The sequence below is a fragment of the Martes martes genome, assembly GCF_963455335.1.
Source record: "Martes martes genome assembly, chromosome: 1".
In the NCBI taxonomy this organism is placed as follows: Eukaryota; Metazoa; Chordata; class Mammalia; order Carnivora; family Mustelidae; genus Martes; species Martes martes.
Window position 1 is genome coordinate 192,701,750 of NC_137888.1, and position 26,077 is coordinate 192,727,826.

Sequence of the window (26,077 nt, forward strand, 5' to 3'; positions counted from 1 at the left end):
GGCATGCCTATAACTTACAGACCTATGAAGCCAAATCAAAATCATGCACTAAATGAAAATATAGTGCCAAAGTGTATAAAATTTAAACGAATGGTACTAAGTTTATATGGAAAAAGATTATTTGCTGGACATTAATTTATACTTGATATGAATATGGTGCCAACCACTATGGCTCAGGTGCTAGTAAAGGAGGTCTGCATAGTGGTGTTCTGTGTGATACCCTGCTTTCTCAGATTGCTGTTTTTGTAGTTCTGATGAACCCCTTGTTTGCATGGCCACCATGATGTCTGATGGCAAAGATTTTAAGGGAACATATCAGAGAAATAAGAAGTCCTTCTGTGCTTTCTCCATTTTACCCCCAAAGGAATCTTGAATGCAAACACAAAGGCAGATATTGAAATCTTTTAACAATTCTTGCTTATAAGGAGTAATTTTTTGATCCAGAATAAATTGATTTAACTTTTGAGATAATCACCAAAAAGAAAAGACAACATAAAACAATTCTTGTAGCAAACTAATGTACCTTGATCACAAGTGCCCATTAGTTTGCTACAAGAATTGTTTTATGTTGTCTTTTCTTTTTGGTGATTATCCAAGAGGAGTCTGGGTCTTGATTTGAGAGATATGACTTTAAAATATGGATTTAATTATCCTTTAAATAAAATGACTACAGTTCCTAATTTCTCAGTCATTGACAAACATGTCAAGCATACCTAGATGGAGATTACTTATCTGGATTTATTGAAAAGCACTGACTTTGAGATCATAAAATTATTACTTAATCTAGGTACTAAATTATCAGTGATTTTAGTTCTTTGGGCTTCAGTGATAGTTTAAAAAGTTCATGGCATATTTAAATAGAAACAGTATTTTAAAATTTCATGTTAAAATGCATCTTCTTGTTTAAATATAAAGTGCTTATTTGAAGGGAAGGTGCAATATGAATGGTACGTGGTGTTTTCTTAAACTTGTTTTTTTGATCATAGTGAATGTTTTGAAGATGGGGTTTTTAAATGTTAGGAGGTACTAAGATTGATAGCTTTGCAAATTGGTTTTAAGTATTTTGAATTTATAACTATCATCATGTTGCAAAATAACATTGACTTTGGAATGGCTTACTTCCTTTTGTAGTAATTCAAAAATATTATGACAGCTATAGTTTTATAGTGAGCATAAAAACCAGTGAGGTAAGTTCAATGAGGTAAGGTTAGTGTTGGAAGTTTTATTAACAAAAACTTTAAGTATTAACACATGAGTTACAATTCCCATGTGTTTTCAGAAATTCGCTGGAACTGAACTGAACATTAAATTTTGAACTTTGGACTAGTCACTTAAAACCACCTAATTTTAGTGTAAGAAGTAGCCAAAAACTTAAGTATGAAAACAGGCTTTATAAAGTTGGCTGGATTATTAACCCACATATGATACAAATTCTTCCATGTGGGTGATACGAAGCACTCTTAACCAAGCATTGTTTTCTTCAAGTAGGTGGCATGTGGGTCTTGAGTAAAATTTTTTGACAGGTAGGTAAGACAAAATGCATCTTTACAACCTGAAAATCTCAACTGTGTTATTAACAAGCTGGTGATTGTAACTTAACTTTTATAAGCACAGCATGTGGTTATACAATACTGAATATCCCTGAATTTTAGTTTTTCTGTTGAAATAGCATAAGGGCACAGACTTATAATTTAGGAGAAAGGTATATTGTAAATTATGAAGCACTTTATAATATAGCCATTATTGTTTCTTTTCGTGCTATCTAAATATCTTAAAATATAATATAGGTTTTTTGCCTTGGTCAAATGTATAAGCTTTTGATTACTAAAGGTAAACCAGCCCACAGAAGCAGAACCATGTAGTCTAATTATTCCCAGTCATTATCAATCTACTGACTGATCAACATAACGGTAAATACATCATTGACATTCCCCTTGAGGAGCAAAGGGCATACTAGAAATGACCAAATCTCTTGTTACTCATAACTGTGTGGAGAAGAGAGACCTTAAAAATAAAGATAAAAAACGAGGAATCTTTTTAGGAAAGGGATATCTCTTTGTTTTCAGTGGTATTGATGTCATCTTTTTACAAGTGTTTCTTAACTTGATTTCAAACTGCTGCTTTTAAGTGGGAGTTAATTTTAAATGGGCAGTAGATGTCCTAATTAGTCTTTGGGAGGAATATAAATAAAAGTACAGGACTGCTTATCCATACATAAGTTAGACTGTAGTTCAGGTCTATTGTGTCAGGGTCTTCCAAATTATATAGCCATTTACCTTTTCGATGTTTCCTTGCATCTCAAACTATGTGTAACTTAATCTCAGAGTCTTGTTTTCCCGCCCCTAAGTCTGATTCTCCCTAATCTTTCCCTGCACAGGCAATAGTTGCATTATCTAAAGAGTTGCTTCAGCCAGGAATTATTTTTGATTCCTTCCTTCCTTTCATCCCTATACATATAAACCCTTAGTTCTGCCAGCTGCCTTCTGATTGTATCTCAAAATATGTCTCAATTACAGCCTAGGTCTTCCTCTCTATCACCTCCATCCTGGTTGTGGCAGCTACTGTCTCTCCTCTGGTTGACTGCTGTAGCTCCCTACCTGTCCCCAGACTCCATTCCTGCCCCCTGTCTGTTCGTATAACAGCATCCAATTGTCCCATGCATGACCAATAAAAAGACTATTTGGCCTTTAATAATTTCCATGCTTTCTGGTTCAACAAAGTACACTATATTTACCTTGTATGTTTCTTGCTACAGATCTAAAATTAATCATTTCTACCATGAAACTGATTTCTTTTAGTGAGATATGGTTTTTAAAGACCACAGTCTGAGCATTTTGGGTAGGTGTTCATTGACACAGAAGTAGTCACTTTTTCTAAGCTGTTTTTGTTTTAAGATTATTTATTTATTTATTTATTTATTAGAGAAAGAAACAGAGTGAGAGAGAGGGAGAAGCATGAGTGGAGTAAGGGGCAAAGGGAGAAGCAGACGCCAGGCTAAACAGGAAACCCACTCTGGGACTCGATCCCAGCATCCCAGGATCATGATCTGAGCCAAAGGCAGATGCTCAGCTGACTGACACCCAGGCTCTCCCTTCTTAAAGAAGCCTCTTTAATGGACAGAGCTAGAAAATAATTTTTTAAAAGAGAAAATACATCATCTGTTCATAAAGATCAGTGAAGACCATTTAGTGTCCCAAGATTGCACAGTAAAGAGCAGCTATTGGTTAAATATACCATTTTACTGAGTACCAAAGTGTCTTTCCAGGTTTGATTTACAATAGCCGATATTTGCTAAATCATGAATTTTATTATTTTGTGTGCATACAAGCACAAACATATATATTTTCACCAATAAACATGAATATTCACAAATCAGCCTTTTGTCATTCCATTTTTATAAGTATTTTATGTAAGCTTTTAGATTTTATATTTGTATTACTTCCCACTTATTCTAAAAATTGTGTTTACTGATGATATTGACATAATAATTGTTTGCTCTACCTCACCTCCAACTTTACGAATATATGGTTCAATAAGTCATAGACCTGAATGCCTTATTAAAAAGTTGTATGTCTAAGCTAGAACAATGCCTGGTACAAAGTCGATTGTTAATATTTATTAAATGAATGTGTATTCTACTTATTATGTATTTTTTAAAGAAGCTCCTACAGAGAGGAAAAATCTGAAATCAAAATAGCCGCAGAAATCCAATAGTAGAAGGGCATAACCCAACCAAGCATAGTGTAAGAGATAGACATAACCTCATCTATACAGCTGGTGTTTGATGGTACAGCTGCTGAAGGACATTTTTTCTTGAAAGGTAACTTTTGCTATAATTAGGATTGGTATAAAAAGAGTTTTTAAAAAGCAATGATTATTCTAAATTCTCTTCAGCAAGACTCCAGAAAGACTGTGCTAACAGAATCACCAACCAGTTAGGTCATTGACAGTTATGCGGTTCTCTTTGGCAAAGATCAGGGATGGTTAGACAAGGAAGACTGTAGGATTCATGCCCCATGACCTTGCCTTCATGTAGTACTTCACAACCTCTCAAAGTGCTCCTTCAAGTTCCTGCTGTCCATCCTTTTGAGGCCAAAAATGGTTTACACTAGCTGGGTCAATGTGATGATATTTTCTGGGTAGAGCTTAGCCAACCTTGTTTGGGCCAGAATCCGCCCTAAAGCATTTATATGCAGGGGATATTGAAATCTAAAGGTTGAAACTTTTGTGCTTGCTAGTCATAGACTTGCACTTTCCAAAGTGATAGCTATGAGCCATATGTGGCTATTGAACACCTGAATTGTGGCTTGTCCTAATTGAGATATGTTGAAAGGGTAAAATAAATGTTGGATTTTGAAGAAAAAAGAATGTAAAATACCTCATTAATATTTTTCATATTGATTACAGGTCAAATAATGTTTTGGATATAGTGGGCCAAATTAAATACGTTATTAAAAATGATTTTACCTGTTTATTATTTTTTTACGTGGCTACTAGAAAATTTAAAATTACAGATGTGGCTTACATCATATCTACATTAGACAAACCATCTCAAATCTTGTTCCTGGAAGAGTAGGAGTACTTGTGTAGCATTTCTAGCCAATCTACACATCTCAAACACCACTCACATCACCAAGGAAAAATCACTCCTCACATCAATTATGTTAATTGACCAAATTTCAGGTGTTCATCAAATATAAAGAGTATCTTGGAACTTTTGGTAGCTGACTATGGCATGCCAGCTTTTAATTAAACTCTTTCATAGGCTAATTAACTACCCCTAGAGAATTTATTTCCAGTTGGGAAATACACCCACGCACCCACCCACCCTTAAGCCCCTACACACACACACACACACACACACATACACACACACACACACACTATACAGTGTATGCTGAAATATTTGAAAGTAAATGACAGACAATATAACACCATGCTACTTGTCAGAGCACAAACTCTTATTTGCTGAGTCTCCACTTTTCCTGAGGGCTGCTGATTAACAATCTTTATTGCATTCCTACAGTATATAAATCACTGGGTTAGTAGTTGTAGAAAGCAGAATAGTATAATAACAATAGCGAAGATTTATTGAGTGTTTCTAGGTGCCAGGCACTGTGCTAAGTGCATTACATTTTATTTAATTTAATCTTCAAAATAACTTGATGAAGGAGGTATTGTTATTATCCTCATTTTGCTTCTAACACCTTACCGTGTTCCTGAAATTTGGAAGGCCTATGGGTAAGTCTGTGGCCATTACCATGGGTTGCTTGAACATATATATTTTCAATGCAGAGACTTTTGCAAAACAGAGTTGTCCACTTGGGCCACTTTACTATACAAATGGAAGTTTAAACCAATGTGCTTCAGAGTATTCTTCCTCTTTGATCTTTTTCTCTCTGTTCCCAAGATCTTGACATTTGACCTTAGTGTCCACTCCCCAGGGTTCCGCTGCTTGCTCCATTTAGTTCTGTCCTTGCTTTCTGTCTTTACCCCCCTTCTTTGGATTTGGGGTGAAAGGCTAGGGGAAAGTAGATTTTGAGGTCCTACACATAGAAGGAGTAAAGGGAGGAATAATGGCCCTTTTTCTTTTAGGTTTATAGCAATTTCTAAGACCAACAGACCTTTCTAGTTTTAAGGTACCCACTCCTTAGCAAAACCAGTGGAAATTATAATAATTTCTGAGTAGTTTGACACATGATACTGTAAATCCAGCCCATGTTGAGGGTTGAGGATTAGAGCAACAGAAGGTAGGGAGTGACCCTGCTTCTCATGGTCACTTGGATCCAGATTTATGGGGGTTCTACCATCTTACAGCTCTACCATCTGGAAAATGTAGATTTCAAGATCTCTGAGTAAGGGAAAGAATGTGGGGATGGATGGACAGGAAGTGACATATGTCACTTCTGCTTACATTTCATGAATAAAACACATACCCCATCTTCCTGCAAGGAGCTGGGAAGGGAGATCTTCCCTGGGTTCAGGAAGGAAAGGAGAATTGGATGTGAGTGAGAACTAGTGGTTACCACAATAGCAAGTTTTCGATTTTAGGTTATTTTTAGTGTTTGGGTCTTTGGAGGCTGTGTACATTATACATACTTTCAACTTGAAACTGTCTCCCCATTTGAATGATTGCAAGTTGAATCAAATTCAAATATACCCTTAATCCAAGTCTGCTATTAGGAAAAACAAACAAACGAAATTTTGAATGTGAAATAAAACTATATTGGGAGTTTTGTGAGTGTTCCAGTTTCATTTTCTTTTAAAATTGTTCTTTGTGATAGTATGTTTATTCAATTCCTGAAGCATTGTCAAGTAAGTTGTATTTAATCTGCGAAAATTTTCAAGTGGCTCCTTTCCCCTCTCAAGTGTTTTTAAATTTTTTTTTAATTTTCTCAAGTTTTGCTGTAGTCATTTTATGATTGAAATGAACCATTTGATTTTTTAAAAATTATTTATGGTACATCAAGTAGCACTTAGTGTTTGGTCACAACATTGAAACTGTTTCCGAAGCCTATGCAAAGTACAGCAGAAAGGTTGGGAAGCTTATGTATAGCACGTCTAGAAACATACCTCACCATTGGAACTGCTTATAATTCCTGGGTGCTGACATAAAGATTAATAATATTTAACTCTGATTTTGGCAATTTTTGCCAATTTTATTACCATGGCCCTTTTCTTTCAAGTTAGTACCTGGAGCTGAAGTGATAACAAATATTTCATGTTTTATACTGCCAGATAAAAGGTTAAATTTTCATAAGTTACAAGCGCTTACACACACACACACACACACACACACGCACACAAATATACATACAACTGGATCAGAAGGAAATGAGTAATTCTCCTAAAATGAAAAGATTGTCCTAGTTTTAACTTTAGGTGACTAGTTCCCATGCGCTTAAGTCATATGTAAAAATTGGAAATTCAGCCTATGGGTCTTTGTGTGCTGACTATATCATACAGTTCTAATTTTCTTTTGTTTTTTCTGGGAAATGATGGTGCTCTTTGCCTTGCCAAGTTTTATTATTGAGTCAACTGCCAAAGTTTAAGAGAGAGAGAGTCAAGGCCCTTAAAATTATTTGGTGTTGAGTGAAGAGGCAGAGAAAGGTATTTCATATTCCCAAACATTTTAACTTTTATGTCTCTACCTGATGTTGGAATATAATCTAACCGTCAAGGCTTTTCTGATTCTTTTATAAATGATGTACACTGTTGAGTGAAGTCCAGACATTTGTGAGGAGAACCCAATTTGAAAATATATATTCAAATTTTTAATTGACTGTATTCTTTCTTTCCTGATCTTCCCTGTATTTAAACTTCTGTGTATCAGGAGGCCTGTGTGCCTGCTTGTGGTTTTGCACCATCTGGAAGTTAAAATTTGATTTTTAGAAATGATGTCATACTTGCTTACTGCAAACTGGGCTAATGTTGGTTTAGAATTGGATGCAGTTCAGGTCAAAGTTTTATTTTTTAAAAAATAGACCCTTAAACCTCATGTCTTGATTCTAAGAGACTGCAAAGCTATAAGGGTAGGCTGAAGTGATTGAAGGTCATGATTAAAATTCCTTTGAAGCTAATAAATGCATTTGGATGCATGGAAAATAAATTCCCAAACAGAAAATCTTAGTTGGCACAGGCTCTTTCCTACCATGTAGAGTTTGGGTGTTGTGAGCAGTGTGTTGATTGTGGCCATCATTGCTCTCTATCTTACTCCTGGAGAAATATTCTTACACCTAGGGTTGTGTCTCTTCTAGGCTCAGAAGGATATGGCAGGACACTAATAGATCACTTGTGGCGAGAAGGCACATATTAAGCATAATAAGCGTATTATTTATCATTACAGAGTGTCTTTTTCTAAACTCTCTCCAGCACCATTTACTGCCTCCCATGTTGTAATTTATTTATATCACAGTTTTGAATGTTGAGTGTTTCCTCTACTCCAGGTATAGACCATCCATTTTTGACAGCTAGAATGCAGGACTAATAGGACCACAGTTTCTTCTCAGATTCACACTGAGTCCTGGTCAGCCTGTGGGAAGTCTCTACAATTGAATGTAACCCCTTATAGCCACTACAGCAGATTCCTTAAACATCTGATGCCTGTGCCTCTTCTTATGTAAGGGCCATAGAAATCTAGGGGCTGGGAAGTGAGGGGGATATTCATGTCCTGGGGATCCTCCCTTGACTAAATGAAAATTCACCCCAGCTGCACTAAAGCTTAAGCATCCCAGATTGTCAAGTCCTCTCCATCTACCAAACTAGAATAACATCTCTTTAGGGTTTCATCCTATCTGGCAAAAAAAAAAGAAACGCTATTTTTAGTTTATACATAAAAGATGGCACTCTAGATTGTAGTCATGGCTATATCCCCTTCACTTCCCAGCCCGTAGATTTTTGTGGTCCTTATCTAAGAAGAGGCATGGCTATCAGATGTTTAAGGAATCTGCTGTTTCCACCTTGTGTGGTCACAGAATGTCCATCTTGTCTCATAATGTGGCCAGGGTCCTTCTACCAACCGGGCTTCAAGCATTTGTTTCACCCCTTCCCTTGCTGGGACCTCCTTTCTAGGACAGAAACTGGAAAAACTCTCTACTCATCAACCTCCCATCACCCTTGACCTTTAGAAACACAACTTTAGTGCTTCTTTCTTGGAAAGGGGTAAAAAAGGGAGTTTCTACTCTGGTAACTTTATTTCTTTTTTTTTTAAATTTTTTATTTTTAAAAAATATTTTATTTATTTATTTGACAGAGACAGAGCACAAGTAGGCAGAGAGGCAGGCAGAGAGAGAGAGAAGGAAGCAGGCTCCCTGCTAAGCAGAAAGCCCTAATGTGGGGCTCGATCCCAGGACCCCGAGATCATGACCTGAGCCGAAGGCAGAGGCTTTAACCCACTGAGCCACCCAGGCGCCCCTGATAACTTTATTTCTAATATCATCATTCTTCCCTGATGTATTATACCTAAGACTGATTCTTGTCTTTAACATAAAAAAATGTCGGGCACTTAGGGGGTTCCAACCTTTTTGTTCTATAGATAGGGAAACTGAGGCTGGAGGGCTGGTAGGGGAATTATTTGTCCTGATTCTCATAGCTAGATAGAAGCAGAGCCCAGCCTAAAACCAAAGTGTCCTTTCCAGTGTGCCAAGTTGCCTTTTGGATCTGTGTCCTGATAGAATTTATATATCTATTTATTTTGGCTTATTATGGTATTCCTGCCTCTTTTTTCTTTTTAAAAATTTCGTCTTTTTTTTTTTTTTGGTCCAAATTTTATTTGCTGGTAGTGTAATAGACAAATGCTCAACAAGACTTGTGACGAGATTGCAGCAGACCCCTACTTACCCCTATCCCATTTCTTCTTCCCCAAGACAACCTATTTTAACTCTTTTTGCCTGGTTATTTTGGTATCTCTAAGTAACATGCTTGCCTCACTACTTCTTCTTCTTCTTCCTTTTTTTTTTTTCCCAAACATAATTTAATTATTATTATTTTGTTTGTTTTCATTACATTCAGTTAGCCAACTCACTACTTCTTGATTGTTGCTGTAGCTACTCTCCATCAAATTTCTGGTATGGAGGGTGAGGATTAAATTCTCCCATCACCCCCAAATCTCACATTACCCATGTAAACTTTTTTTGCACTTGGTCTTTGGAATATTAAGTGTGAAAAATAAAGCTTATGTTTCCTCATTTTATTACTGAATTTGAAAAGCAGAAATTGTAATAATCTAATTTTTGAACTAAGGTAGAAATAGGATTTTTTGTATCTTTTTTGTTTCTTTAATATTTGGAAAGCAGTCTTTCATAACACTGGAGAATGGTCATTTCCATAGCATTTCCTTCCTCTTGGCAACCTGTATTTTTCTAATTCAGGAGTGTTTCTCTACTTGTCAGTCTTGTTCTTCCAGATGTCTGTGGCATGGCTCATTGTGTTCTCCATATTCTTGGAGGATGCTGCAGAGCCTGAGTAGGGTTGTGCCCTCCCTGCACAATGGATTATCAATGTGCTTTGTTTTCCATCTTATGGGTTCATAACAGGGAGACATACTACTATTTCATAAAAACTTTTGATTTTTAAAAAAAGCATCACTGTTTAGATACACACACAATGGGATTTTAAGGTAAATACGGGCTGTTAAAACACATGGCAATTGAGATGAGCATGAGCAATGATATGACCATGCTGTGCTGAAAAGGCATACTGCTGCCCCACTACCTCCCAGGGCAGGACTGATGGTTACTGATGACCACTGTGTAAAACTGCCCCCTTCTTTCTTTTTCCTGACTTCAGGTAGATGCGCTGAGGTTACGACTGGAGGAGAAAGAATCTTTTCTCAATAAGAAAACAAAACAGCTGCAGGACCTCACGGAAGAGAAGGGGACACTGGCCGGAGAGATTCGAGACATGAAGGATATGTTAGAAGTGAAGGAAAGAAAAATCAATGTTCTTCAGAAGAAGGTGAGTAACTGACATAAGTCCTTTAGCTTGGGAATTGGAATCATCCATGTTCTGTCATTTCAGAGAAATTTTTGAGCACGTGGAAGAGAAGAAACTTTTTTTTTAAAGTTTTAGATTAGGAAGTATAAACTTTTCACTTACTGATATTTAACTTACTGTTTGTTGCATCATGCCATTTTTAGCATAACCTGATGAATTTTCTATTTGATTACCTGAAAACTAAATAGTGATGTTTCTTTCTATATTTTCCAGCTTAAATATAGAGATAATTATACAAATTTAGATATACATCTAAAATAATTACAAGTCTGAAAAGTTAGTTATTTTTTTCCTTATAGAGAGTTGAGCAATGTATTCTGCGTGTCGTAAAGATATTTTAGATGCATTTTTAATTTATGTATGTTTTTGTACATCTTACTCTTGCTGAACCCATACTGATTTTTTTTTTTTTTTTGGTGAGTGATGACTATTGTTTACCTCTATTACTTAATTGGAATCAATGAGAGAATATATAATAAGCTCCCGACTATAGTCACCTAACACAGAAGACGCTTGATCTTTCCTTTTTTCCTTCAGCAGCTCATTTTCTCTGTTGTAAGGGATCCAGATTTGGGGAATACACCCTGATTTTTTTTTTTAATTCCTATTTTCTACCAGCATGGAAACTGGGTAGGAACTGGTGGTAGGCAGGAGGAGCCAGCTGGCTGGGACGCTGCCATAAACAGGCATGTTGCTGGGCTCCCAGGCTACAGCTGCTGACAAATGAACTCTAATTGGCCCCTCCTTCTGGTGTTATTTGCCACTATCATCTCCCACCTTGTTTATACCAGCAACATCCTAGCCATTTTTCGTTTCCACCCGTACCTTTCCTATAGGCTGTTCTGAACATAAAAGCTGGAGTAGGCCTTTTAAAACATGAAACAGTTTATATCAGTCTGATCAAAACTCTCCAGTCATAGTAACCACCTACATAATTTTGCAAAATGAAAATCATTCACACTTTATTTGAGAATTTCTGGATGAGCATGAAACCAAGCCCAGGGCTCTTCTGAGCATGGGGCCTTCCCTGTGCTGCTATATAAGTCACATGCCCCTGAAGCTACCCCCAGCCCCTGTGGCTTCCATCCTCACTCTCAGGGTATTGGTGATCTGATGGATCGTATTATTAATTCATTTCTGTTGAAATCTTTACAGACAAGGCTCTGGTAGTTTGATCTTCCCTTTGCAGCTCCAGCTAATTGGTACAGATGTTTAGAAGAGAGCTCGAAGACATGACCAAGGACCCTTGAATCAATGGGGCTATCAAGGGCAGATAGGACTAACAGAGAGACAGAATGGCAATTCTTGGGGCAGGTACTAAGGATTCAAAAGAAAACTTTTTATTTAAAATCCCCAGCAGTGAATAATGATTAAAGCTGACATTTGTTGAACTTATGTTGAACACTGTATGCTGGATACTTTGCTATGCTCATTATATGCAATGTTTACTTATTTTTTACCATAATCCTTTGAGGCGTGTATAGTTATTAACCCCAGGAAACTGAAGGACACTGAAGCCTATGGTAGGCTTGCCCAAGGTCATGCAACCTAGGTGCAAGTTTTTTGGTTTTTTGTCTTTGAGAAAATAGAATAAAGTGGTTATAACAAGTTGAGAGAATAAGCCTCATTTTCCTTTGGACCTCAAGTTTTATGATGATACCAGGTGTCAATCAATGAAGAACATCACAATTGCTTGTTTTACAAGGAGTTGAGACTAAGTGCTCTTATTCTTGAGGAATAAATGACATTGATGTTCTTGGTAAAGAATTTGGGAAGGTATTTTCAATGCAAAAGTGACAAATGACATTTCTGATGTGCATATTTTGCAAAATTTTATACTTTGCTCCAAAAGCAAGGCTCAAAGGTGTGGGACTAGTTTGGAAGTTCTAGAACAAAGCCAATGGTATATTATGGCTCCTTTGGGAACATGATTATAATCCTACTTATTTAAACCATGTAGATAATGAATTGGGAAATATTTCATATGTATTCAGAGCAGTTCTTTAGCTTCAGGTTTTTTTTTCACTGAGTGTTAACCAATCCATTTGAGGAGGAAATAATACCACTGGCAACCTAGTGTGGGGGAAGGAGTTCTATTATACCTGCCATGTAAAGGAGAGATAATCCCCAAAGAAGTAATGCACACAATTCAGAAACCAACTCAAAATGTGAAACTAATACAGAAGCTAATGGGCCAATGAAACATTGTCTTTGGGACTGGCGACTCCTTCGAGTTTTGACCACATTCAGCATAATTGGCTGTTTTAGGGCAGGCCTGGATTGGAACAGCATAAGCTTTGGATTAGGGTGTGTTGGCATGGAAGAAATAATAAACTTATGTCAATGTCAGACATGTAGTATTACTTAATATTTCTTTCTTATAGACTCTTTGGCAACCAGCACTGTGCTTTGATGCCAATAGAAATGGGTATGCTCCTTTCATAGCCATATTTAACCTGGCGAAGCTAGGCTTGCACCTCATATCTGTCAGTCTTGCCTTTAGAGTCCTGGGTCTCAGAAATCTTGTGTCCTCCATAAGCCACGTGAATAGGTCACAGGTCTAGGCAGCAGGCACGAACACAGTGCTCAGAGCATTTTGTTACTTGAAGAAGGAAGTGAAGTTGAATAAACAGAGAACGCAGGTGACAGAGTATCTCTGAGCAAGGTTTTGTAGGAAAAGAGCAGTCATTGAGCATGGATTTTGGTTCTACTGCCATACTTTTGGCTCTACTCCATAATTTCCATCCATCGAGTTCTTTTAGTAAGGGACAAAAATGTACAGGTATGAAAATTGTTCAGTAGAGTATCCTCTTATGGCTGTGATGCTAAAGTCAGAGGAGCAGTACAATTTTCAAGCTGCAGCTTTTGCATTCTGTTCTCATACCTGAATTCAGACTTCAGCTGATGAAGTGCTACCTGGCTATTGAGTTTTTGTAGGAAATGTCATAAAACTTTGATGACATTGTACATTTGGAAAGTGTATAGTGCTCAGGATTATAGGACATGGTAGCATTATTTGAACCAGATCAAATTCAGACTGTTACGTAGCTCATGCAACATAAACTTACTACCCAAGAAATTTTTAAAAAGCCATTAAATTGGACAAAAATTCTATCTCCATTTTCATTCTAGGTTTCAGTCCCATTTTATAGAGCAGAGGTACTTTATTTATTAGTAGAAAAACAGATGGTGATTTCTCTGGAAGCCAAGTTCACTAGCTGCCCATGTGGCTTCCAACCCTGTGGGTTGGAAAGGGCAGGGAGAGGTGAGTGGAATTGGCTTCTGGGGTGACGTCTATGGACTTGCCTACTTCAGCAGCTTTAGTCTGCCATTTTGGAAGTATGGCAGTGAAAATTCTGAATAATGATAAGCTCAGAGGCAAGGATGCTAGAGGAGTATGGTTATTAGCATACTGGGTTTCTTCATGAAGTTTATCAAAAAACAGTATCTGAGGAGATGATTCTAGAACGTAGAGATTTCCATGTTAGTGTAAAGTTGATGTAAGTTATGGAGGACTTTTTAACTGAACTGAGCTCTTTCTTGGTGTTTAAATATCCAGTTGCACTTTTATATTTATTATTGGCAAACCACTTATTTTTTGAACATGTGGAAAATTGTATTCTTTTTGCATTTACTGAGTGTTTCTTATGTGTCAGTACTCTACATTGTGCAGGCTCGAAGGGAAATAGGACATTCTCCAGTTCTCAGGAACCTGACAGTGTGGTTGGGGAGATAGACATGCATAATGGAGAGCAAGATGGTGTATTACTAGAAGCAAATTGCTTGATGGATGCAAATAGTAAAAGCTAATTCTGACTACCTTGAGCAAAAGGGAATTTATGACAAGAATATCCAGAGCCCCAGTATCTGGTCTGTAGAACCAGATTAGGAATGATGAAGAATCAGGACAACTGTAGGAGACCAAGAGAAAGGAGAGAGTGCCATGATCTCATAACCAGAAATGTCTGGTCAGGCATCTTCTCTGCTGATGGCTCCCCTTTCACCCTCCTCCCACTGCTCTTACATCACACTGTTGATCGAGATTAAAGTCCTGGGAGAGAGCTCTAGATTTCACACAGGTGCCTCTCATTGGCAGGATCTAACCAGACTTGCCTTAAAAGGAATCTGGGAATGTGGTTCCAAGAGATTTCCACTCAGTTCTTGTGTCACTTACTCAGGGAAGTCTTTGCTGACATTGTAGGCTGGGAGAGGTTTTATACTTTTAAAGAACTGTTTCTTGGCTCAGTTTGAAATTCTGCATCCCTTTACTGAATGTTGGCCTCACTCCATGGCTAATCTCTGTGAGTGCCCCAACTGTAGTCATCAGGATACCTCCAGCTTCTTGCAGAGTTCTTGGCAGGTTATGGTCCTCAATCAACACACATTGGGTGAAAATTATATCAGCAAGTTCGTAATGAATGAGGACTTGGGAAAAGAGAAATTACTTTGAGATCCACTCCTGACCCACGAATATTGTTAGCTGTGAGAGGAGTCTTTTGTCCCAGTGAAATGTCAGACTCACTCCTTGTTCCCAGGACAGTATGTTCTATGTAGGCTACAAGATGGATCCATCCCATGGATAATAAAAGAAGATGGGGAAATGACTGGTGTCCTATCCACATCACAAACCTTGGTTCCATTACCCTGACAAGATAAACAAGGTTTTAAGGCTTGAGTAAGGAACTTAGCTACTCTTGCTTCCTTTTCCTTTTTAATAAAAAGAAAATGTAGCATTTATGAAGAATACTGTGTTGTTTTGCAGAGAATACTGCTTCTTCCTCCAGTTCTCACTTCTAACTTACTGGATTGTTAGAGGTATGGTATTCTGGTGAGAGTGAAAAAATGAAAGTATTGATTATTCATGATCATTTTTAATTATGACCATGCAAATGATAATTTTTTATAACAAAATATTATCTGCTGCTGATTGAGCCCTTACTATACACCAAACACTGTCCTGAGAGTTTTGCACCCTTAGGTTATAAGTCCTTATAACAAACCTAATGGCACATAGGTACTATCATACTCCCTATTTTTATTTTTTTTTATTTTTTATTTTTTTTAAGATTTTATTTATTTGCCAGAGAGAGAGAGAGAGAGAGAACACACATGCAGGCAGAGCGGGAGGCAGAGGCAGCGAGAGAAGCAGGCTCCCTGCCAAGCAAGGAGCCCCATGTGGGACTCGATCCCAGGACCCTGGGATCATGACCTGAGCCGAAGGCAGCTGCTTAACCAACTGAGCCACCCAGGTGTGCCCATACTCCCTATTTTGAAAATGAGAGACTGGTTTAAAGAGTACCTTGTCCAAAGTCACATGGCAGGGAAGTGATGGAGCTATTCTTAACCACCACACTGTTCTGGTGTTTTTCTATTTTATGATCCTGCCCCACCCATGAAGCAAGTGGGATCATTAACTTTTAGAGATTAGCTAAACTATAATTTGAACAATTTACCCGAGGTTAACATACAAGGATGCCTATATTTAATACCAAATGAACAGAGATGAAGTTACTAAATAGTGTGATGAAAAATAGGAAATCAACTAAATTAATAAAATACAACATCAGTTCAGGAATTTAAAAATATGTTAATATGTATGTTAAGCTATATTTAGAAAAAAGATTGTGATGACCTTCAGTTTCTGTTTATTTTTCCCCCACGAGATTCTTTATGTACCATTTTAAGCCATTGGATTTTTTTTTTTTTTTTTTTTTTTTGCTGCTTTGTTTTCAAAGGATTGCACCATTTTTGCTATCATAGTAGTTTTACTTTGTTTTAGTAGTTGGCTTAAAGGAACAAGACCCCAAAAGGTGATTAGAGGCTTCTAAGCAGCTTTCCAGGATGAATCGCAGATGGATTCATGATTTGATAGACTCCTCACCTAGCCCCAAGAGGAAGTAGTCTGGGAGGCTGCTCCACTTTGCAGTAAGCTGTTTACCTACTGTCTGACCTTGGTGTAGGTGGGCTCACTCTGCATCTAAAGCCCAGAACTGGGCTGGCACCTAAGGGTTGGAGCTGCAACTAGGGTCCTTGTGGATCTAAGGCAAGGTTCTCAGCTGGGAGACCCTTTACAACCTTCCCACCCCCAGGAACATTTGGCAATGTCTGGGCATAGTTTTGGTTGTCACGGCAGGGGGGGATTGCTACAAGAATCTGGTGGGTAAAGTCCAAGGGTACTGCTAAACATCCTGCAGTGCACAAGAGACGTCTGCCCTCCAAAGCAAATAATTATCCAGTCCAAAAAGGACTCTACAGGAATCCATTTCTTCCCATGTATGGACTGTCCAACTCATCTTGGCTCTCTCTTGAGGTAGTATTCCTTAAAATGATTTTTACTTTGTTTAATGGACATTTTTCTCTCTAATATTTCTGAATACTTTCTCCGCTACTCTAATTAACATTTTTAGCTATACTTTTTCTCTGGCATCATTATAAGAAGTTTACAGAGGTAGACATCTTGTATGTGTGCATATGAGTATGTATAATATTTGAACTATTACTATTACTTTATCCTTTTATATTTTTAATGTATATATAGCATTCTTGAACTATTAAAATTATTAGAATTATTAAAACTGTTTTGACCACACTGATCATATCAACTAATTTAGGGAGAGGTGCTGGTCAGCTGTGGTCTAGGGAATATATAATAGAAATAAAACATCTTATTTGGACAGAGCAGAGTTGCGTCACCCAGCAGGTATCACCCAGTTTAAATTTCTTTGACTTAATGCCAGTGTTCTAGTCATTTGGAAAAGTGACCCTTAAGGCTAATCTTCTTTTTAAATGTGCTTGATTTTAGTTGCCTTGGGGGCTAAAAATCTGATGTATCTATTCACATTTAGTATTTTTTAATATATTTTATCTAGTAATTTGAGATGAGAAGATATTATTCATTGTGGGCTGAATGGAGTTTTAACTAATATGTTGCTTAAATATTTGTAGCTAAAATGTATTGTCTAGATTAGTGTTCGTGATTTGCCAATTTTTTTTGAAAAGTACCTCTTCAGTATAGAAAATATAAGAAAATCCTAACTTACTGCATTATGTAACAAAGCCTCTACATGTATTCTGTGTTTGTGTGGTTATTGGTGTTTAAATGTTGGTGGGTCTCAGCAGAACATCTTTGTTCTGGCATCATTTAATATATTGTATCTTTATCGTGGCTTGAAGTTGGTAACAAAGTTTCTAGTACTAATTAAATTTCACAGAACAAGGAATCAGAAAGCATGTGTGCCTCCTATTCTTGGTTGGAATTATTTGCCCAATGTTAGCAATGACCTAGGCAAAAACCAGGTTGGTGGTTTTAACCAATTGATTCTATTGGCAAGGAGTCCAGGGGTGCCTGGGTGGCTCAGTGAGTTAAACCTCTGCCTTCGGCTCAGGTCATGGTCTGGGGGTCCTGGGATTGAGCCCCATGTCGGGCTTTCTGCTCAGCAGGGAGCCTGCTTCCCCCCCTCTCTCTGCCTGCTGCTCTGCCTACTTGTGATCTCTCTGTCAAATAAATAAATAAATAAAAATCTTAAAAAAAAAAAAAAAGGAAGTCCATTTTGTTCCAATGAAGTTATGTTTGGAAGATCACTTTGCATCTCTTGAGAAGAGATGTGGCTGGCCTCTTTGGTAAACCTATGCTTCTTTATGAAGCAGTAAATTTACCAGCCTTCTTTTTCATATGGATTGCTAAGGGATTTGAAGTTGCCCTTCTCTTAGCGATGACATTGATGAAATGATATTTTGCTATCAAACGAACCAGAAAGTTCTCCTTCCGATGGAGCAAGTAAAGAAATTTAAGGAAGCCTGCTAATTCATTCATGCATTCCTTCATCAACTACAGTCACTGTCCTCAATTAGGTGGATGTTTCTACTTCCTGGCTTGTTGGTTTGATCGATCTATCTATCTATCTATCTTAGGAGAAATAGAGAGCGTGAGTGGGGGGAGGGAGGGAGGGCAGAAGGAGAGGGGAGAGAGAATCCCATGGAGCCTGACATGGGGCTTGATCCCAGGACCCTGAGATCATGACTTGAGCCAAAATCAGGAGTCAGATGCCTAACTGACTGAGTCAGCCAGGCACCCCTACCCCCTGGCTCTACTGAACACAACCCAATATTATTGGACTTTAAAAAGATATGTAAAAGTAGGGATGCTGATGAAGCATGGACAACACTAAAGACAGAAAGATATGAGAGAGCAGAAAACCTGGGACCCTTCTGGTCTGGTGTTTTCATTTTTCCACTCAGGACTCAGAGGTCCTGAGAGATACAATGACTTGTTTAGGGTCACAATGCTAATTAGTGACAGGGCCTGGGCTCTGGTGAGTTTTCCTTCTTCTCTTCATTCCCCTGTGACATCTGAGGCCTTGGGCGCCATTGTCTTATTCTGGCCAGCTTGCCTTCCCTCCCCTTGTATCATCCAGCCATCCAACAGAACATATTCAACATCTGTAATGATTGGGATGCCCTACAGGCACTGGGGATTACATAAGCTACTGGAGAAAATATAATTTCTGCCTTTTAGGAGCTCACACTCAGAAAACAAAACAAAACACACCAAAGATTCAATTACAGGGCAGTGTGTGCTGTGTGCAATGCCAGCCAGGTACATGGTGTACATAGGAGTGGTTCCTCATGTATTGGGAGTAGAAATGGTCAAGGAGGACTTCTGGAAAAGTTGATGACTAAATCAAGAGCTGAGGGATTACAAGATGTTGTCCATCAAAGCAGTGAGAATAACATTTGCAAAGATTTGAGTGGAAGAGGCAACACAGTGCATTTGGTGGAATTAGAAGTAAAAGTAATTTAATATAAATGGACCACACTCCCCTGCCCCATTTGAGGAAAAATTTTTACAGTTAGAAGTTTTTCTATTCTTTATGTCTTCTAGCAATAAAATATATTTTATAATTAAGGTTTGAGAGTCACTTTGACTTCCATATTATAAATATTCTCTTCCAGTCCCTTGTGACTTGCAAGTGGCAGGAGCGATTATCTGTGTTATTTCAAAACGCAGTTCAGGGCCAGATCATGCTGAGAACTGATTCTTATTCAATGAGAGAGCTGATCCTGAGCCAGGGGAGGCAAATTCTCTTTTAAATAAATATTTGCTTCTGGGTTAAGATCTTATTTCTCTACTTAATTTCAGCATGATGGATTTTTTTTAAGGTTTGTTTATAATTACCTGCAAAATCCCTTGAAGATTTAAAATAAAAATGCTCAAAGTGCCCTGACAGTGGCTGCTCATGGGTACAAGCATCTTGACACATCTGTCAATCTCAGCTGCCAGCTGTTGTTGTTTTGTGATATGGGATTAGAGGTAGTTGAGCCTTCACATATTTCAGTCTGGAGATGATTCCGTTTTTCTTCCCACATACTCCCCAGGCCATTTGATTTAAATCAACCTTATTTATGTGGGAAGAAAAATTTTCTGTCTGTCTTTTTTACTTATCCTGTGTTTGGCAGTGGATTCTACTTTGCTGTGAAGAGTTTGCACATATCTGTATTAGCATATATCATGTTGTATTGTAGGGAGAAGTTCTTAATTCACAACTTTTTATAGTATATAAAAAGTTTCCCAGGGGTGCCTGGGTGGCTCAATGGGTTAAGCCTCTGCCTTCAGCTCAGGTCATGATCCCAGGGTCCTGGGATCAAGCCCTGCATCAGGCTCTCTGCTCGGCAGGGAGCCTGCTTCCCCAACCCTCTCTCTGCCTGCCTCTCTGCCTACTTGTGATCTCTGTCTGTTAAATAAATAAATAAAATCTTTAAAAAAAAAAAAGTTTCCCATAGGAATTTATTCCCATAGGAATAAATGTAAATTAGGAATGATATGTTCTTGGGGCATATAATGCCACAGTCATTGTGGTAAAGGGCACCTTAATACTGTTCTGATATTGCAGCCTCCTTGCCGTTTTTTTGTTTTTTGTTTTTGCTTTATCCTTTCCTGATTATACTGTACCTTTTGCAAACTGAAAGATCTAACTGCTTTAAAAAGACTGTTTTCACAGAAACTGAATTTTAAGTTAATGGCACAGTGTATGGCATTTGGGGGCCTTCATCATAGTATTTTATCACACTTACCTCCTTTTTAGATTGCTGATTTTTGAGAATGAGCAATAACACCAACGTGTAATCAGCTCTTGTATAATATAATTATAGTTTACAAAGTAATTCACAATTCTAACAAAAGTGTTATGGTAGGTAAAATTCTAAGATGGTCCCCAAGATTTCTTACCTCTCTGGTATGCATTTCCTGAATAATGCCTAGAACTGTGAATATGGTGGATTCAACACCAATGATTAGATGGTGCCACATGGCACAGTTGACTTTAAGAAAGGGATATTAATTAAGTGGGTTTGACCTAATCACATGTACCCTTTAAATCTGGTCCTACGCTCAGAGATGAGAAAGTCAGAGATTCAAAATATGAGGGGGATTCACTGTGTAAGAAGTTCTTTGGCTTGAAGATAGAGAGGGCCATGTGGCAAGGAATTTGGGCAGCCCTTGGGCTGAGAGTGGTTCCTGCTGACATCCAGCAAGGAAGCAAGGACCTCAATCCTGAGACCATAAGAGACTAAATTTTGCTTGGAAGTAGAAATTTCTGTAGAGTTTCCAGAAAAATACTCATTCTGGCTGACATCCTGATTTCACCCTTGTGATATCCTGAACAGAGACCCCAACCAGACTGTGCTAGACTTCTGGACTGCTGACCCACAGAACTGTGAGCTGATAAGTGGAAGTTGTTTTAAGCCATTAAATCGATATTCTGTTACACAGCAAGAGAAAACCAATACGAGTGCATATTAATATAACTGTTCAGTAGTAACAAATCTCTTACAGAAATTCAGAGGCAAGTAAACAGTAGCGGACGTCATAGGATCCTGACAACGAGTGTTGGTCCACTAAAGTGGTGTGGCTTGTAACTGTAATAAAAGTAGTTTCCGATGCCTTTAACTGCTCAGCTTAGAAACCATGGGAGTTTCGATGAATTTTTATAATTGTAGGGGGATTTGCTTTGTTTCAAAATTATAGGAGTGAGCCCTTATTGGCTTTTAGATTGTGCTATTTCAGATTGCATAACGAAGATTTTAAAAATGTGATGTTTTGTGTTTGTGTCTGTTTCCTTATTAAACCCTGAGCTCGGCAAAGGAAGTAACGGGACATACTCTTCTTTTTATTACTAGTACCAAGCACAGTGCTTGGCATGTGGCAGGTGCTTAGTATGTGTTATTTGGAAAATTGAAATGTAATGGGAGAACAAATCTGTCCAAAATTCTGGTACAGTTCAGAGCAAGTAAACAAATAGGAGTGGTTGTATTCCAATAGAACTTTATTTACAAAAACAGGGTGTACACCAGATTTGGCCCATGAGTTATAGTTTGATGAGCTCTGGTGTAGATCATAAGTTATTATAGCTTAGCAGCAATTCTACCATTTAACAATCTACACGGCAACTGAAATTTTTAAGAAATATATTCCAAATATTTGATGGAGGTGAACAAAGTATACTTCTTTTTAGGCTTTATTTACTGTTTGCCTTAGACATTCCTCTTGGTACAATGGGAAATAAATAATTTGCTCCGAAGGGTGAGGTCTTCCCCAGTTTTATTGCATTCTGGTAGTTTTTTGGGAGTAAATTTTGAGTAGAGCAAAGCTAAGCAAACAGGATGTGCTCAAATGAATAGTACTGAATGACTTGGAAGAAGTCAAATGATTTGGGGTAGAAATATGTCTTTCTGTAATATTGAAATGTGAAGTTACATTCTTTATGTTGCATATGATACTCAGACTTAGAAAAATGTGTGAAAAGCATCATATGTATGCTGAGGCTTTCTCCAAATTATGAATATTTGTGAACTTGTGAATAGGTAGAGGCATAGACAAGATTGGCCAGGTGGGAGCAGAGGCAAGGATCCTTTGCTACCATTCCATGTTACCAATTTTTCATTAGAGGTTGCAGGAGAATGTTCTTTGAAAGAGATAGAAGCAGGTATGAAATGTCAGGTATCTTGGGGAGCACAAATGTGGGGTAGTTGACCCAAACTACCATTTACTGATTCTTCGCCTAGGAATTCATCCTAAGGAAAAATTAAGGAGGTTGGCATAGATTTAACCACAGCTTTGTTCATAACTGGTTCTCTAATTTTTTTTTTCTGGTAATCAGTGAAAATATAAAGTAGAGGCGTGGCTAAATAAATGGTGGCATATACCTACATGGAAATTTAGCCAATAGAAATTATATTATAGAAGGATATTCAAGGACATAGAAAGATATTCACATTAATTTGTTAATTGAGATAAACTGTTTCTGATACGTATGTACAGCAGATGATCAGGGAATGCCTGTTTTCTCATACCTTCGCTACCACAGTATGACTCTATTTTTGTTTTTAAAATTTATACATAACCATATACCACATATACATGTACATATACATGCTTGCATCAGCAGAATTAGTTTGTTAAGAACATGGACTGTGATAGGCCTGGTTTTGAGTCTCAGCTTATGGGCTTTTTAAACTTAGGCAAGTTACTTACATTTTTCTCTGCTTCATTTTCCCTATCTTTAGAATGAGGATAAGCTTACATCTCAATTTCAGTCTCAATTCTTTTCAACATACCATGTGTTCAGGAGGTATTTGTTGAGTGGCTAAAGTGCCCAGCCCTGTTGGTACATAACAAAATTATTATTTTATGTAAAAATCAGAGTTTAATGCTAGATCCATCAACTCTTCCAAAGAACTTGGAAAGAAAGTGGACTTACTTTATAAAAATCATTTTAAATTGATTTTTAAGTTACCTGCAGTAAAATTCACTCTTTATATTGTATAGTTCTGTGGGTTTTGACAAAAGCAGAGTTGTGTGACCACCGTCACAATCATGATAAAGGACAGGTCTGTCACCTCAGAAATCTCTCTCGTGGTGCCTCCTCTGCAGTCAGCCCCTGTCCCCATCCTCAGAGTCCTTGGCAGCCACCAATTTGTTCCCCATCCCTAGAGTTCTGCTTTTTTCTAGAATGTCATAGAAATGGAATTATACAGTTCAGAGCCTTTTGGATCTGGCTTCTTTAACTTAGCATAATGCGTTTGAAATTTATTCATGTTATAGTCTTTATCAATAGTTCATTCTAAAGATAAGTCCTATTATTTATGAAACATTTTGTATCATAACCACCCAGGTCTTTTATCTGGGAAGTTGTGCTGAAGTCAGATTTGCAAGAACACTTGAGAGACAGCCTAGTCCAACTTAGCTTCAGTTGAGAAGGTGAGGATTTTGAGAGCCAGAAATGACATGCATTTCCCCAGGTGAGCTCCAGTCAGAGTTAAGACCAGAATCCAGAGCCTTGATGCTAAACTAGTAGTTACATTGGAAGTCAGAAAGGATAAATCCTTCTGGTGATGGACTAAAGGAAAAGTCCCCAAAGAACAGAGAAAGGGGTGTGGAGTTTGTGTGTGTGTGCATATGTGCGTGTGTATGGCCTGCTATGTTGTGTTGAAAGGATGACATTAAATTATTTTTAGAAGGAAAACAAACTAGCACTTTTTTGTGTTTAGAATGAGAAAAAAGGGTCTTCTGTCATTATTTTGCAATAGAGGTGAGTTTGTGTTAATCTACCTCCACTATAGCATTCATAGTAAGCACTGATTTGGCCAGCAGGTGTCATAGGTGTTGCTTTCACGGCCAGTTCCTTTAAACATGTGAGCTTGGTGAGCACCAGATTCCCACAGAAAGCTCACACCAGATTCTGAAATGTGTGGAGGTATATGGTTTGCTTTCAAGCCTGAATTAGAAAGAGTCCTTTTATCCTTTGTTTTTTTATCTTGTTTATCTTTTATTTGTAAATGCACAGTACTGCTTTATTTTTAAATAGTTTACATGTAAGTACTATATTTATATCTTTCCTTAAAAGAAATAACAAAATAGGTTTTTCTTTCCTAAAAGTCAAATTAGGTTTTTAAATAGGTGATAGGGATTAAGGAGTGTACTTGTGATGAGCATGAGGTGATGTATGGATGGGTTGAATCACTATATTGTACACCTGAAATTGATGTGATGCTGTATATTAACTGGAATTTAAATAAAAACTTAAAAAATGGAAAAAATGGACTCTCTTAAATCTATAGAGAATATTTATCCATGTTTATTACATAATGCAATAACAAAAATGAATATTTATCCTTAAGGGAAATTTAGATTTATGGCTTATAATATGAAAAAAAAACTTTCCAAAACTAACATGAAACATTTATTCACTAATTTAGGTTGTTCACAGTAATCCATGTCTATATGCATATCAGTATATTTTCCTTTGTCTTATTTTAAACCTTTCTTTAGAAAAATTTGCATAGCAGTTGACTGAATATCACAGATATAGAATGTAGTTCCGTGTCCAAAGTAATATATATATTTGCTCTGTTTATACGAACTTTGACTTAAATCTATGGTAAACATGGCAGTTGTCACAAGGAAATACATGCTATTTGCCATGTTCAAATCTAAACTCTTTGGAAACAGTTCTTGAGGAACTATAATTGTGTCTTTGGTTTGGCATTTCATTTCCGTTTATAGTGCAAGCATTTGTTACACATTTCTGTGTAGTTTATGTATTTTTTCACATCAGTACCACTAGCCCTTCCTTAGAATTTTAAACTGAATGTCCTTTTTTCTTTGAATAATTCATCTCCGAAAGCCCCTTCCCTCCTTCTGTAGAGTCTCTATGATCAAGGATGTGGGAACTAAGCAGAGATTGTACTAAGTGTTATGGTAGTTGACAAACTATTTTGATTAGATAAGTCTCCCAATTGGAGTGTCAGGGTGGATTAGTCTAGCCTAGGGAGAGAGGAAGGAGGTAGAAAATAATGTCCAAAATGCTTAGAAAAGTGATGAGCTGTGACAGGGAGAGGGCTTGAGACACCGTCCCTCTGTTGCATTGAAGGAATAATCAAGAACGTCAATTTTAGCTATTAAAATTGCCTCACAGTGCATGGGAGGCGCTAATTTGCTCAGACATCTTTTGGCAAACTTGCATATAGGATCTGCTCAATCCTGTTGTTATTTATGTACAGTAATGCCTGCTGCCAGAGAGCTATCTTTTTGGACTTGCCTCTTTCTAACTGAGAGTAAAGGCTTGAGGAATATAGGAGATGTCAGTAGCAACAAGCAACTTGAATTCCTCAAGATAAAGACCATGGCTGGGAAGAATTGAGCAGGCAAGTAAAGGTTACTGACTCCACATTAATAATAAATTTACGAGAGTACAGAACAAATCATGCCAGGCCATCTTTATCGTTTTCTAGGTGGACGTGCAAGATTAAAGAAAGGAATTCAATAGCTGTAATATCTGGAATTGAGTAAATCATCTAATTCAGTGTCTCCACAAATCTTTGGGGGCTGTGAGGGTGGGGGCAGGGATGGGGAGAACCTCAATGAGAATTGGCTCTGAGCACTGTCATGTGGATTCAATTTGGCTGTTGTAATAAATTACAATGGAACAAGGTCCATTGGGACGATGTTGGGATCAATAGAAGGTCAGGCTGTAACATCTCCAGCAGTGGTCTGGAAGAATGGATAACACACTTTATTAAGCTTGGC

At 37.6% G+C, this 26,077-nt stretch overlaps 1 protein-coding gene across 1 annotated transcript in view; it reads left to right on the plus strand.

Moving 5' to 3' along the window:
* The window catches only part of ERC2 (ELKS/RAB6-interacting/CAST family member 2), a gene marked incomplete at both ends in the record, with an annotated part of 911,416 nt that overhangs the window by 360,540 nt on the left and 524,799 nt on the right, over window positions 1-26,077 (plus strand). Inside the window, one exon of the mRNA XM_080828630.1 lies at window positions 10,288-10,455. Coding sequence (XP_080684756.1) covers window positions 10,288-10,455 — 168 coding nt within the window. The remainder of the gene's footprint in view (window positions 1-10,287; window positions 10,456-26,077) is intronic.